Source organism: Castor canadensis, chromosome X, assembly GCF_047511655.1.
Source record: "Castor canadensis chromosome X, mCasCan1.hap1v2, whole genome shotgun sequence".
Taxonomy (NCBI): domain Eukaryota; kingdom Metazoa; phylum Chordata; class Mammalia; order Rodentia; family Castoridae; genus Castor; species Castor canadensis.
Window position 1 is genome coordinate 68552884 of NC_133405.1, and position 14457 is coordinate 68567340.

General features: G+C 33.8%; 1 protein-coding gene across 1 annotated transcript in view; it reads right to left on the bottom strand.

Annotated features, from left to right (window-relative positions):
* The window catches only part of LOC141419452 (uncharacterized), a 237422-nt gene that overhangs the window by 127259 nt on the left and 95706 nt on the right, over nt 1-14457 (bottom strand). Inside the window, exon 6 of the mRNA XM_074062253.1 lies at nt 9136-9177. Within this exon, the coding sequence (XP_073918354.1) occupies nt 9136-9177 (42 nt within the window). The remainder of the gene's footprint in view (nt 1-9135; nt 9178-14457) is intronic.

Sequence of the window (14457 nt, forward strand, 5' to 3'; positions counted from 1 at the left end):
AAATGTATCTACAAAATCTAACACCCTTTCATCATAAAAATACACAACCAACTAGGAATACAGGGGAATTACACAATATACAGCATCTCTTTAAAAACTTGCAGCTATCATATTTAATCATGAAAGAGTGAACGCTTTCTCACTGAGATGAGGAAAAACTAAAAATGCCTTCTCTTGTCACTTCTATACAACATTACAATTTAGGGGTTCTAGTCAGAGCAATTTGATAGGAAAAATAAATGAAAGCATTCAATTGAAAAGGAAGTAAAATTATGTCTATTTGCAGATTATATGTCCTCATATAGAGAAAGTCATAAGCAACTCACAAAAAAATTATTCAAGCAAAGAAATCAGCAATTTTGCAGGACACAGATCAACATGTGAAACAAAATATTTCTATGCACTACCAATACACAATCTGAAAATGAAATTGAGAAAACAATTCAATTTACAATAGCATCAGAAGAATACATTAATTAGGAATAAATTTAAGAAATGAAGCATGGATTAGACAGATAGATAGACAAACAGATATAGAGATAGATATCACATGTTCATTCAGTGGAAGACTTAATATTGTTAAAATTGGTTTATAGATTCAGCACAATCTCAAGTGGCATTTTTTATAGAATCTAATAAGCCAATCTTAAAGCATATATATGGAGGTAATGGACATGTTAATTAGCTTAACTAAATAATGCCACAAAGCACATGTGTTAGACCATCACATTGTACCTCATTAATATATGAAAATTTATTTGTCAGTCAAAAATAATTTTTTTTAAAAGTTCATATTAAAAAGTTATGGACAATCGTACAAAAATCATTTTTTTTATTTCCTTTACTCATATGTGCATACAATGATTGGGTAATTACTCCCCCCTTCCCCCACCCCCTCCCTTTCCCTCCACCCCCTTTCTCTTGCCCCCATCCTCTCACTTCCAAGCAGATACTGTTTTGCCCTAATCTTTAATTTTGTTGAAGAGAAAGTATAAACATTAAAAAGAACAATGTTGGAGGACTTATACTTCATGATTTCATAATTGACCTACAAAGCTGAGTTAACCATGTTAGTACAGTACTGACATAAGAATAGATATATGGATCAATGGAAGATAATTGATAAGCTATTTATAATTAATTGATTTTCAATGAGGGTACTGATACAGTTCATAAAGAGAAAGAATAACTTTCAGCAAATGGTGCTGGAACAACTGGATAGCCACATGAAAAAGAATTATTTTGGAAAGTTATTTCTCAGCAACACTAAAATTAACTCAAAATGGATCATCAAGCTAAATGCAAGAGCTAATACTATGATACTCTTACAAAAACAGGAGTAACATTTTGTGACTTTGGGTTAGCCAATGACTTCTTATTCATGACACCAAAAGGACAAATGACAATAGAAACAATAGATAAATTGGACTACACAAAATTAAAAACTTTTCTGGTTCAAAACACACCTTAAGAAAGCAAGAAGACATTCCACAAAATGGGATAAAATATTTTCAAATCATATCCAAAGTATAAAATTTGTACCCAAAATATATAAAAAGTGGTTGCAGCTAAATAATAAAAAAGACAATACAATTTAAAATGTGAACAGAGGATAGAATAGAGATTTCTTCAAAAAGATGTTCAGATAGTAAATAAACATAAAGTATGCTCAACATCACTAGTCATCAAGGAAAAATGAACTAAAATCACAGACACCACTCCTTATTCCACCAGAATGGCTACTTACAAAAAGCAAGGTAGTAAGTAATGTTAAAGATGTAAGGAAATTGGAACCCTCATCTATTGCTGGTGGGAATGGAAAGTGGTATAACCGCTTTGGAAAACAGTTTGTCATTTCTAAAAATGCAAAACATAGGTTTTCCAGATGATTCCTGGGAATCTACCCAAAGGAAATGAATATGTATGTATACACAAAATCTTGTTTGTGAATGTTCACACCCACATGATTCAAAGTAGCTAAAAATAGAAACAACCCAAAATGTCCACTGATGACTGATAAACAAAATGTGGTATATCCATACGACACAAAATGGAATATTATTTAGCAATCAAAATGAATGAACGGTACTAATTCTCACTAAAAACATGAATTAACATTAGAAATATTATGCTAAGTGAAAGCAGCCAGGCACAAAAGGTAACACAATGTGATATGTTATATGGTCACATATTATGTATGGTGCTTCATTTGGGGGTGATAAAAATGTTTTAAATTATATTGTAGTGATGGTTGCACATCTCTGGGAATATACTGAAGTTAATAAACTGTGTACTGTACATGGTTGAATTTTATTGTATGTTATTTATATCTTAATAAAACTGTTAAACCACAAAAAGTGAAAAGGTAACAAATATTCTTATTTTCTCATTTGAAAAAAATAAAAATATAAAATTTGAAAGAAAATGAAGCTATATATTGACTTCCTTTAGACAACAATGTTGAAATTGTTTTACAAAACATTAAATTTCTCCATTCCACATTAAAACTATTTTTTCAGATGGTGGGTGTTCTTGGGTACAATTATATTTCCTTTATGATAATCTTAACTTTTCAATAATGTCATTTATATAACATCTTAATTTCTAAGTCATCGCTATTTATTATGGGCACAAACTTGTCACTATTATTGGAATGAAGACCTTCAGTGATTCTAAATGATTCTGACCATTAAGTCAATTCAATGCACCAGGGAACGTATTTCATTCCAATCATGTAAATGTCTAAAATAAAATCACAAAAAGGTATTATGTGCAAATAGTACCTGTTGAGTTTTCAAAACATGGCACTATTATTGGATAATCTAAATGTAATTCCAAATGTGCAATTTTAGCACATATATGTTTTAATCAAACAAAAAAGTACAGTTCAAACAAAAGATTAGTTGACTTAAAAGAGCATTTATTGCAAAATTCCATGAAATAGCATATATCTCAGCACACTTGAAAAAAATAGTTTTGTAGTATTTTATTGTTATAAAATGTTCATGACTCAAACTACCATGATAAATCAGCCCCTATTGAATTACAAATATTTGTATGACCACAGAAAATTATATACTTTGTTTTCACTTCCTGATGTTTAAAGCTCTCTACCCTCTGTTGTTCTTCCATTTTCACATAAATTCTCTTAAAGCTAGAATTTATAGAGAAGAATATCACACCAGTTTTGGTTTAAAGGTAAAGCAAATGTCAAGCTAATAACCAGACTAATCTTTAAAAGGGTAGCTAAATCTAATGGGTAGAATTGCCATAAATACAGGGGAAGTAGAAGTTAGTGGCTAAAGGCACAGACTCTGAAGCCTGTGTGAGTTCCATCAATAAGCAATAGTGTAACCTTAAACAAGTTAATTAACTATGCTTCAGAACCTTCAGATCTGTAAAATCCAAATAATTATAACTATCCCATAGAATTTTTGTGAGGATTACACAAGTTAATGTATACAAAGTATTTAGGACAGTGCCTGGCATGTGGTAAGTGTTATGTAAGTACTATTAGTATTATCTTTAAATAAGGCACCACCAATGCAGTTTTTGAAAATAATATGCCCATCGCTGTTGCTTTTCACTGGAATTTTACCTTTACTAGGAACTACTTAGTCTAAAAAGATGAACATTTATTATCACTTCTTGCTCTTGCCTGTTTCATGTTCCCTGTTGCAAAAATTGTGAGGGATGTTATAATCAACTGTCTTTAAAAAAAATCTAATTCATGATGCAGATATGGCTAATATTTCTTCCACTCAGAAAGACTGAATATTTATTAACTCTTAAGAACAAGATTTGAAAGAAAATAAACTTTATAGAACAAAATAATCAAACCATAACATTTAGGTAAGCCATACAGGATGATGGAGATTAGATAGTGAATTTCATAAACATTTAAAATATCAGGTATCACTTGCAAAATGCCATTTTCATATATACACTTATTTTAATCTTTTGGAAATTACATAATCCCAGTAATTCCCAGTATTGCATAGCAACTTCTCTGGGATTCCATTGTTTACTTTACGCCAGAAGTAATACAGGTGGTATTCTTTGGTGATGATTAAAGAGAAATGCATTCTTTCCTTATTTACAAAGCCCAATGTTGCACCTCAGAAAAAAAGAGCATGGAAAGACAGAGACAAAGAAAGAAAATGTCTTTGCAGTTGTGATAGAAATGTCACCTTTTATGTTCTTCTACATTGGGATCAAACTATAAACTATTATACACCTTACAATTTTCACAATTGCTGTCATGCAGTACCTACTTCTTTCCTCTCTCTTTGCTTCCTTCTACCCCAACTGCAAGCATTTAAAAAATAAGCAAAGTTCTTGTTTAAATAGTGCCAATATGTTAGCAGAAAAACATGACTTAATGCATAACTTTGTACTCTATAATGTGTTAACTTGTATGATTTCACCATCATCTTTCTACCTTTTTTTATGTGGTGATATTGAGGTGTGAACTCAGGGCTTCATGCTTGTGAGGCAGGCATGCTACTGTTGAGCCACACCTCCAGCCCTAGCAGCATCTTTCTAAATGCCTAATATTTAAATTCAAATGAGTGATTCTATTCTATTCACTATCTGACTTTAGGACTTAATATAAATATCCAGCAAACTGTTGCACCTACATCAAGTTATACAAAAAATATATTTTAGGATGGATCATAAATCTAAATGTAAAAACTAAAATTCTAACCATATAGATGAAAACATAAAAAATACTCACATTATGGCATAGGCAAAGTACACAAGATAGTATACAAAAGGCAATAATCATACAAAATTTTAAATGATAGAGAGTGAATAATATTGAAATATATTAAATCTGTGTAGGAACAAGTCACAACGTAATGCACGGAAAGCTGCTGAACAATATGGGGTAGAGGTAAAGGTAAAGAAAATAATAGAAGGGGTTAGATTGATTAAAATACAATATATGTGCAGGTTAAATACCAAGGCAAAACCCACTGAACAATAAACAGACATGTACACAATGAAGGACAGGAATGTAAAACAGCTCATGTTGAAAGAAGGGCACTAGCAGGAGGCAGAGGGTAAATTAAGAGTGTAAAGAAGTGTGAATACAGTTGATGGTTTTCCCATGTATGTACGAGTAGGGAACATTGAAACCTGTCGAATTCATTTTAAGAGAAGGGAGGGGAGAAGAGGGAAAATAATGGATAGTATAAACAAAAATTGGATATATTACATGCATATTTGGAAATGTCAAAATGAAATCTCCTTACAGCCATTATAAATTAATAAAAATGTTTCAAAATGAAACATTAGACTTCATCAAAAATAAAAATGTTTCTCATCAAAAGACTTGATTAAGAATATGATTAGGAGAAAATATTTTCTTTGCTGAAAGGAAAGAAAGAAGTCTTTGCAATGGCCAACAACCTATATAACCTGTCACTATTATTCCCTTTTGGTATCCAAGATAATATAAAGAACTTCTACAGCTCAATAATAAAATATATACAACTAAATTTTAAATGAGCAAAAAATTTGAACCAATACTCTACAAACACAAAAAGAAATATGAAAGGACTAAAAGCACATGCAAAAGTGATTAACAATCAGTTAGATCTCAAATGCAAATTAAAGTTATAAGGAGATAGTACAACTCACTCACCAGAATCACTAACATTTAAGTCTGAAAGTGCCAAATTTTGGAGAGGGTGTGAAGTAATTGGAATTTTCATACTTTTTAAAATTTAGAGTACAGTTTAGTACAACTACTTTGGAAACATTTTTATAAAATTAAATGTACATATTACCTAGCAATCACATTACTAGGTTTTTACAAAAGAAATAAAAACTAATGCACACAAAGAGACATTGTAAAAAATATTCAAAGCAACTTTACTCATAATAGCCTTAAAATGAAAACTACATGAATGCTCATCAACAGAAGAAAGGATAAAACTATGGTATATCTTCATACAGTGGAATACTATATAACAATGTAAAAAAGGAAATCAAAGCACATTAAAGCTGATATGAAATGGATGTAAGAACATTGTGCTGTAAAAATGCCTTAAACAAAATAGCATGTAATGGATAATTCCATATTCAGAATTGACAAAACCAATGTGAGGTGGAAAAATTCAGAACCGTGGATATTTCTTGAGGATCAAGGATTAGAATGAGTTTAAGGGAACATTCTGGGTGAAAGTAATTTTTTTATCTTTAGGGGGTAAAACGTGTAAAAGCTTACAGAATGACACATAAAATCTATGTGCTTCATTTTTCGTATATTCTCTCTACAAAATTTAACTGAAACCAATTTGAATTTCTACTAATGGTCTGCATGCTGATGTGTTTGGAGTGAAGTAGACTGATTTCTGCGACTTACTTTGAAGTACATGAAAAAATAATTAATTAGTTGTGTGACCTTGAGAATTATGTAAATTCTATAAGCCTCAGTTTTCTAATCCATAAAATGTATTTCAACATAATAAGGATTATGGGAAAAAATGAACTTAACTGAATGTTAACAGCCAAACCTTGTATTTGGTAAATTAGGTGTTTTTTAATATACGAGAGGTGATTCAAACATTGGAGTGTATGGTTAAGCAAAAACTAAAGTGTCCTTTGAGTCTGAGAATTTTTGACTCCATGATATTGTTAATTTTACCTGAGGTATCCCAAAAATTGGATCCTAGATGAAGTATATTAGCCAATATGTATCCATTTTTGTTCTTCTAAGAACCAAATATTTACATCAGATAAATAGGCACTAAGGAAGTTAAAACAGAAGATGGCTATTTATTTCTTTTTTGTGGTTTTGGAGATCAAACTCAGGTCCCTGCATATGCTAAGCAAGTGTTCTACTACTAAGCTACATTCTCAGCAATAGAAGATTACTCTATAAAGAATGAAAGCATTTTTTCAATTTCTCCTGCATGTCCATCCATGAAATTGTGTCAATAAAATTACTGAAGAAGAATTACTATTGGTATGAAGACAAAAGTTATGTGGCCAAAGACACATAAACATCTCTTTACAAATTTGGTGTTTTTATTAGTTTCTGGAGGCAGACATGTATCAATAGCATATACATGCAACAAGTCCATGAACATTGCCTGTATTTTTCTTTAATACTTTACTTTCTGGTGCCATATGTTCCAGTGACAGAGAAAAACAGAGCAAAAAATGGTCAGAGAAAGAAAATTTGAATGGTAAAGAAAAATAATATGAGAGAGAGAGAAGAGAAGAGAAAGGAGTGCTGAGGCAAAATAGTTAAAAATCAAGAAAATATTATGTAATAGACAATGTATGCTCATTAAAACACTATTAAGGAAAAGTATTTTGAAATCTAATTTTTCATATTTAAGTCATAGCTATTAGAAACCTCAAATTTCATTCCATTTGTATACATATAGTTGCTACAGCTCTCCAGTTTACACAAGTATGAAGAATTGTAATGAAATAAGTGGTCTTTTTCATGATTTTTAAAGTAGTATAATCTCTAACACATGCCATTCTGAGTTTATAGTGAGAAAGATACAGTGATGATTTATGATGCTAATTCATTTTATACTGCACTGTTTGAAGCTCTCAGCTTCTTATTAAAGTTGGATTCAGCTTATAACTACCTAAAACAAAATCTTCAAGAGCACAGTTGCCTGCCCCTAGGAAAACTGCGGAACATCCTCTTTCCTCCCTTTATTCTCCAGTATGCCCCTTTATGAACTCCCTGCCTTCATACTTCATTTCAACTTGCCCTTAACAGAATCTTTCAGAGAGATTCCCCAAACCCTTCATACATGTAAAAGTAAAATATGTTACTTAACATTTGTACACTTCACAGGGAAATTCTCATTTAGATAAAGAAAGTTAAAGCAAAACAAATTACTTTCAAACTCCAACCAATTAGAAATGGAAGTCATTTCTAAGAGAAAGGAGTCTTCTCCTTTTGTACCTGATACTATATGAAAAATGAAATTGGTATTAGTTGCTTTCTTTTGGCATGAAACAGTTACTAAATAATGGGAAAACAAAATTGATCTTAAGACTCCTAAGAGGTAGGTACCAGGAATGGGGAGAGGGATGGAGGGATGATTTTCAACTACCATATATTATAAGAACTTTTGTAAATGTCACACTGTACCCCCAGTACAACAATAATAAAAATAAATTTAAAAAGACTCTTAAGAGTGCTTCAGCCTCTGAAACTTCCTTCAAATGAATTTTAACTTTATCTAGAAAGAAACAATTAACTTTATAATAGTGCCAGCCACAACTAAAATATCTCAGACAGTCTGTAAGTCTAGAGAGTATTATCAGGTACTTTTTTCTAAATGAAAAATGAGCATAGCAGTAGGTTTAAGGTTTCATTAAGTGGAACTAATTTAGTGAAAATATTTTTCCAAAAATGGACTTTTTTATGAAGATGAACTTGTGTTGACATTTGCTGTAAATCATTACAAATAATTTTGACTTATAAAGTGTATTAAAGCTTATTCTCTTGGCTGATTAAAATAGTCAAAGATCCAAAAGAAAAATTCACACAACGAAGTTACTGATTAGGGGGAAAGTATTTCAAATTGGAAATTTAAATAAAGAAACTCATTTCAGTTTCAGGATATACCAAGAAGTTACTGTTCACATTTGCCTTTAGAGTATATCATATTTGCTATGTTAATAATTTTTTCTCTTATTCTAGAATATTATCTTCTATAAGAAACATTTAATTTTTCTTGTATTAACATAATTTCATTTGTATGCCACAAAAGAATAAATCAAAACATGCTAAGAACAATAAAAACATTCACTTGAATGCATACCTCTGTTTTTATATCAAGTACTAAAGAAGCTATAGTTGGCCAGGTGCCTGTGATTGATGCCTGTAATCCTAGCTACTCAGCAGCTAGAGATCAGTAGGATCATGATTTGGAGCCAACCTGAGCAAATAGTTTGCAAGACCCTATTTCAAAAAGCCATTCACAAGAAATGGCTGGTGGAGTGGCTTAAGGTGTATTCCTGAACCCCATTATCAAAAAAAAAAAGAGGAAGAATCTATAGTTATTTAGTACTCTAGTACTCTACTATCAAGAAGAATGTTTCACAGAAAATATTTTGTATTATAACATAAAATCTTAGATGGCCACTTACCACATCTATCATATCAGATTCCATTTCATGACTGAGATCAGTCTACAAGGAAAAGGGAAAAAAGTTAATGTGTATTGCTTATATAAAATCTATTATTTTATTTAAGGAAACAGAATAAATATTAATTCAATTGTGTTTCATCCCTCTATCGGTTATTATCCATTTTATTTATGTACATTTAAAATAAAAGTTTTAATGTTTACAGCATAGTTAATGTAGTTAATCAATATTCATATTATTCTCTGATTGGAACAATGACCTTAAAGCCTTTATACTCAAATCTCCTTTCTCTATTTTGTGTTATCATTGTCCAATATTTTAGTCTCATCTTTTCATCAGTTGCCCAAACTAGAGCTCTAAAACTGCCAAAGCTCATAAAGATAATCATTTTAATCATTTCCCTAGTCACCCAGTCATATAATAAATGCTATATGAACATTTATTTTTATAATATATGTATATGTAATGCAATATATAATATATGTAAATGCAATAATCACATATATGCAGCTTAATGGTATTTTACATATGTACATGACTACATGATCACAATAGAAGTAAGACTATAGAACATTTCAGCACCTTCAGAAAGTCCCCTCATGCTCTTCTTCCCCATCTATACTACAAGTGATAACCAACATCCTGAATTAATTTGTTTTGTTTTCTGGTTTGAACTTCATATACATGAAAACATGTAGCATAATATTTTTGTCTCTTGCTTCTTTTACTCACCATACTTTTTGTAAAACTTATTCAGATTCTTGAATATCATTTAGATTAATTTTATATGATACATACTTTTAATATTCTGTGTCTTTATACTTACATTGTAACTTATATAAGCACTTAGATCCATTTTAAATACAGCATTGCAATCTTTTGCTTTTCAATGCAGTATTAGGCAATTTACACTTAAGGTTTCTATCATTTCAGTTTCATTTATATTTATCATTTTTAGCATTTGCTCTTAATCGATTCTTTGTTTCTTTATTCCTCTTTCTGATTTTATTAAATATTTATATTCTATTTCCTCTCATCTATCAGGTTTTTTCATATATCTTCTACTATTACTGTTTCCATGGTTACTATACAGAGGGTTTTTTAAATGTGCTTTGGAAAATGCTTTGTGTCCCCAAAATCTTTCAGGAGATTTATGAGGTCAAAATTATTTTCATAATAATATTAGAAAAGTATTCCCCTTCTGCACTTTCAGTTTTCATGAGTATACAGTGGAGTATTATGCAAGATTATGACATGTGAGCCCATATTTTAAATACAAAAGAAAATATGAATATCCAGCAGTCTGTTACTATGAATTAAAATCATTAGAAATTTGTAAAACAAAGCAACTACTTGCCTTCATTTTATTTTGTTTTCAAAAAGAGTTATCATTAAAATGTGCTACCTATGTTAACATGTAATATGTCTATTATTGAAATATCTAAATATGCTAATAAATATTCTCAAATTTGTAAGTTTGATTTTTCTTTTTTTTTTGTGGGACTGGGATTTGAACTAAGGGCTTCATTCATGCATAATGTGTGCACTACAACTTGAGCCACACCACCAGTCCATTTTGCTCTGGCTATTGTGGAGATGGGGTCTCATGAACTATTTGTCCTGGCTGGCCTCAAAACTCAATTTTCCCCATCGCAGCTTCCCAAGTATCTAGCATTATAGCCATGAGCCACTGGCACCCAGCATAAGCTTGATTTTTAATAAAGAAGTTATTAATAGATTGATCAACATAAACAAAGGCTCTATGGAACCTAAAATAACTTTTAAGGGATTAAATCTCTCTTAAGTCTAAAAGGATTAATAACTGTTGCACTAAATTACAATAAGACTAATTTATTTCATTCCACATTAAATAAGTAATTTTACCACTTCCAAACAAGAAAGCTGTGCCATTATTGCTACATTTTGACTTTATGAATGTTCTATATTTTATAAGACATTAACACTAGTTTTGCCCTAAATAGACAATATTCATTTACCTATTATCCACTTATTTATATTTTCTAGCGACCTTCATTCCTTTCTGCAGTTTCTTATTTTAATCTACATAATTTTCCTTTAGGTATAGAAACTCCTTTTACTATTGCTTGAGTTTTCTGTGACAAATTCTTTCAGCACTTTATTTTATAAACTGCTTAATTTTGCCTTTATTTAAAAAAGACATTTATGCACATTCAGTTCTGGCCTCAATTACTTAAGAACAGAATGCAAATTAGCACATTTTACTTTCATTTTCCAGTTTAAAAACAAGACACAATTTTCACATCCACGATTTGAAGGACAGACTGCAGAAGATCCCAAAAGGTGATAATTGGCCGAGGAGACACTTCTCCTTTCCAGGAAACTTTGCACCTGAGCAACATCTCCACCCTCAAGCAATACAAAAAGGTTATAAAAACCCAATTTCCAACCTGACCCATGGGACCACTGTTTTCCAGGTCCCCCTGCATGCCCTCATGCTGCCTTTCTCTTTTCTTTACAAATAAAATCTTTCCAACCTCTGCTGTTGGAGTACACCTGTGCTTTCATTCTCAAAGTGGACCCAAGAACCCTGAACACCTGAAATTCCTGTGTGTGTCATTTGTGCATCATATTTGGCAACATATAAAGGGACAAGTCTTCACCTGAGGTCAGTATAGGTTGTGCCAAACTGGAGGAGACTGCCTAGGAAGTGACCATGATTGTCCGGCATGTCATTGGAGTCTGTCTTATAAGAGAGACACCCCACTATGACCTAGCTATGGTGGACCTCTCAGGGCGACTCTCTCTCCTCTCTCTCTCTCTCTCTCTCTCTCTCTCTCTCTCTCTCTCTCTCTCTCTCGTTAAGGAGGGTTTCTCCCTTAGGAACCTGAGGAAAAGCTCAGAGCCCATTACAGCTGTAAGGCAAGCAACACGGGAAATCAGGGGCTGGCTGAGGGCTTATACCTGGCTGCCAATGCTGCATGGGCAGAGCTGAACTTCAGTGCACCAAGGCTTTTTTCCTCTCAACTCTCGGCTCCGTCCCTCTTTAAACACTGTCTCCCTTTCAAGATCTGACTCACTTAGGAAGAGGTCTGAAAACAGCCAGTGGAAAGGAAAGTTTCTTTTCAAACTATAAGGATGCTCTGGCCAGGGCAACTCCCTAGTGACACCCAGAGGCTGGATATGCAACTTCCTGACCTGTCCTGAGGCTCCAAAGGAGACTAAGTCATGCCCCTCCAGCCATGTCTGTGGCAAATAGAGAATCAGATCTCTTAAACCTATTTCACAGTTCCCATGGCCCAAGAGTGGAGGTCACCCCTTGCTTCCAGTGCTCCATTACTACCTCTGGCAGGATCAACCTGGACAGCAGTGATGAACAATAATCCCTCATGTGTTGAGCCTGGAAACTCTCTTTTCCCCCAATCCTCAGCTTCTCCTTCCCCTTTCCCAAGTAGTTCAAGATGAGTGGCCTCCTCCCTTTGTTCTAAACAGCAGTGGGCTTCCTTCTGTAGTGAGTTTGGCAGAGATGTCTGCATCCCCCTTGACAGACACCAGAAAGTGCTAGTCTCTAACTTGGGTTTAACTATCTTTGTTAAGCATCTGGTTAAACTGGTTAAGCAAGTTCCACAGTCTGCCCTGGGGGTGGGGGGAAGAGTTAAAGGGACAGAGACCTCAAAGGTCATCTGGTTAAGCAGGTTCCATAGTCTGTCTTCAGGAAAAAAACAGTTAAAGGGATAAAGAACTCAGGGTCTTCTCCATTTTTGTCCCTTACCTCAGCAAACAAAACAAAAGCAATGCTTTCAGACACTCCTTTCCATAGAAAATATATACGTCATAGGATATATAGGGGGACAAAAGTCTACCTCATCAGGAGTTCCCATCTACCCCTCTCCAGGGGTCCTCCCTCTTGCCATGTAAACCCTCTTAGTTACTTTGATAGAGTTTTGAGATAACCAGCCTTCAGCTGGTAGAGGAGAACCAGGTACCTGGGTCACAGGGCAAACAGGCAAGTCAAAAGGAATAGATCAGAAATTGATCAGGGGTCATTCCAGGGGAGTGGCTGCAACCAGAGTACCTAAATGTCTTCCCCCAGGACCCTAGCCACAGGTGGCAGTGGCAGGAGAGCATGAGAGAGAGGGATGCATCTTCCACGTAGAGTTTCTCCTCACCTGGGGACGCTAGATAAAGCAGAAAACCTCTGTTAAGGTGATCAATTTTCCTTTGGTTCCCTTTTTAGAAAGGGAATCAAGCTTCAAGGATCCAGGAAGGATCCCCCTTGACTGCTTAATAAAACATTCCTAAGAGACCACCCAAAATGGCTGAGCCATTGCAGGCTAGATACCCAAACCATGGTGACCCTTTGCAAAAAGCCCCCAAACTCCCTTGAGGAACCAGAACCAAAAAAACTATTTGGTGCTCCATCAGCTCCCTTTCTCTTCACTTACCAAGCTATCTCACACCCCTGACATCATCCCACAGAACTCTACCCCCTTCAGTTAATTCTTGGAGTTAATTCCTTTTAGAGTAAGTGAACTTAAAGAAATAAAAAAAGTATTTAGGAAACTACACAGAACACCTAGATCAGTACATCCAGGCATTCAGAGAAGTCAGCCAAAACTTTGAGCTGAGCTGAAAAGATGTAATGCTATTGTTATCTCAGACCTTTACTTCTCTGGAGAAACAGTGAGTACTAATCAGGCAACTACAGATGAAGAGGTTTATCACTTAGATAAATGTGGTCCTACAGGCCTATCTTAGACTGAGCCCTCATAGGAGGAGGAGGGGGAGGGAGAAGAAAGACAAAGATGCTGGATACCTAAAAGGGAACCTCAATTCCCAATTCTGACAGGAGATCAAGTGGTGCCTGGGTATGATCCTAAGTGGAATTCTGAAAATGACAAGGATGAATGAACCTGTAACCACTTCATCAGCTGTGTTCTTGAGGGTCTAAGGAGAGCCAAGATAAAACCCCTTAATTACTCCCAAGCCATGTCTTCGAGCAGTTGCTACAGTTAGCCTTCAAGTGTCTGAAGCTCAGAAACTTATCCTAAACCAGCCCCTAACAGTTTTTAACCCACATGATCTAGGGGGAGTTTTAAACTCAAAAGGAGAACTTTGGCTATATGACAGCCATCTACAAAAATACCAGGCCCAGCTTCTGGGAGGGACAGAAATAACTTTAGGACCTGTGAGAGTCTAAATCCTACATCCCATTTACCAGAGGCAGAGGGAAATCTTGAACACTCATGTGGGGAGGTACTTATGGAAAATTATGTTGCCCAATCTGACTTAATTGATCACCCCTTAAAAAGCCCAGATCTAGAATTATACACTGACAGCCAT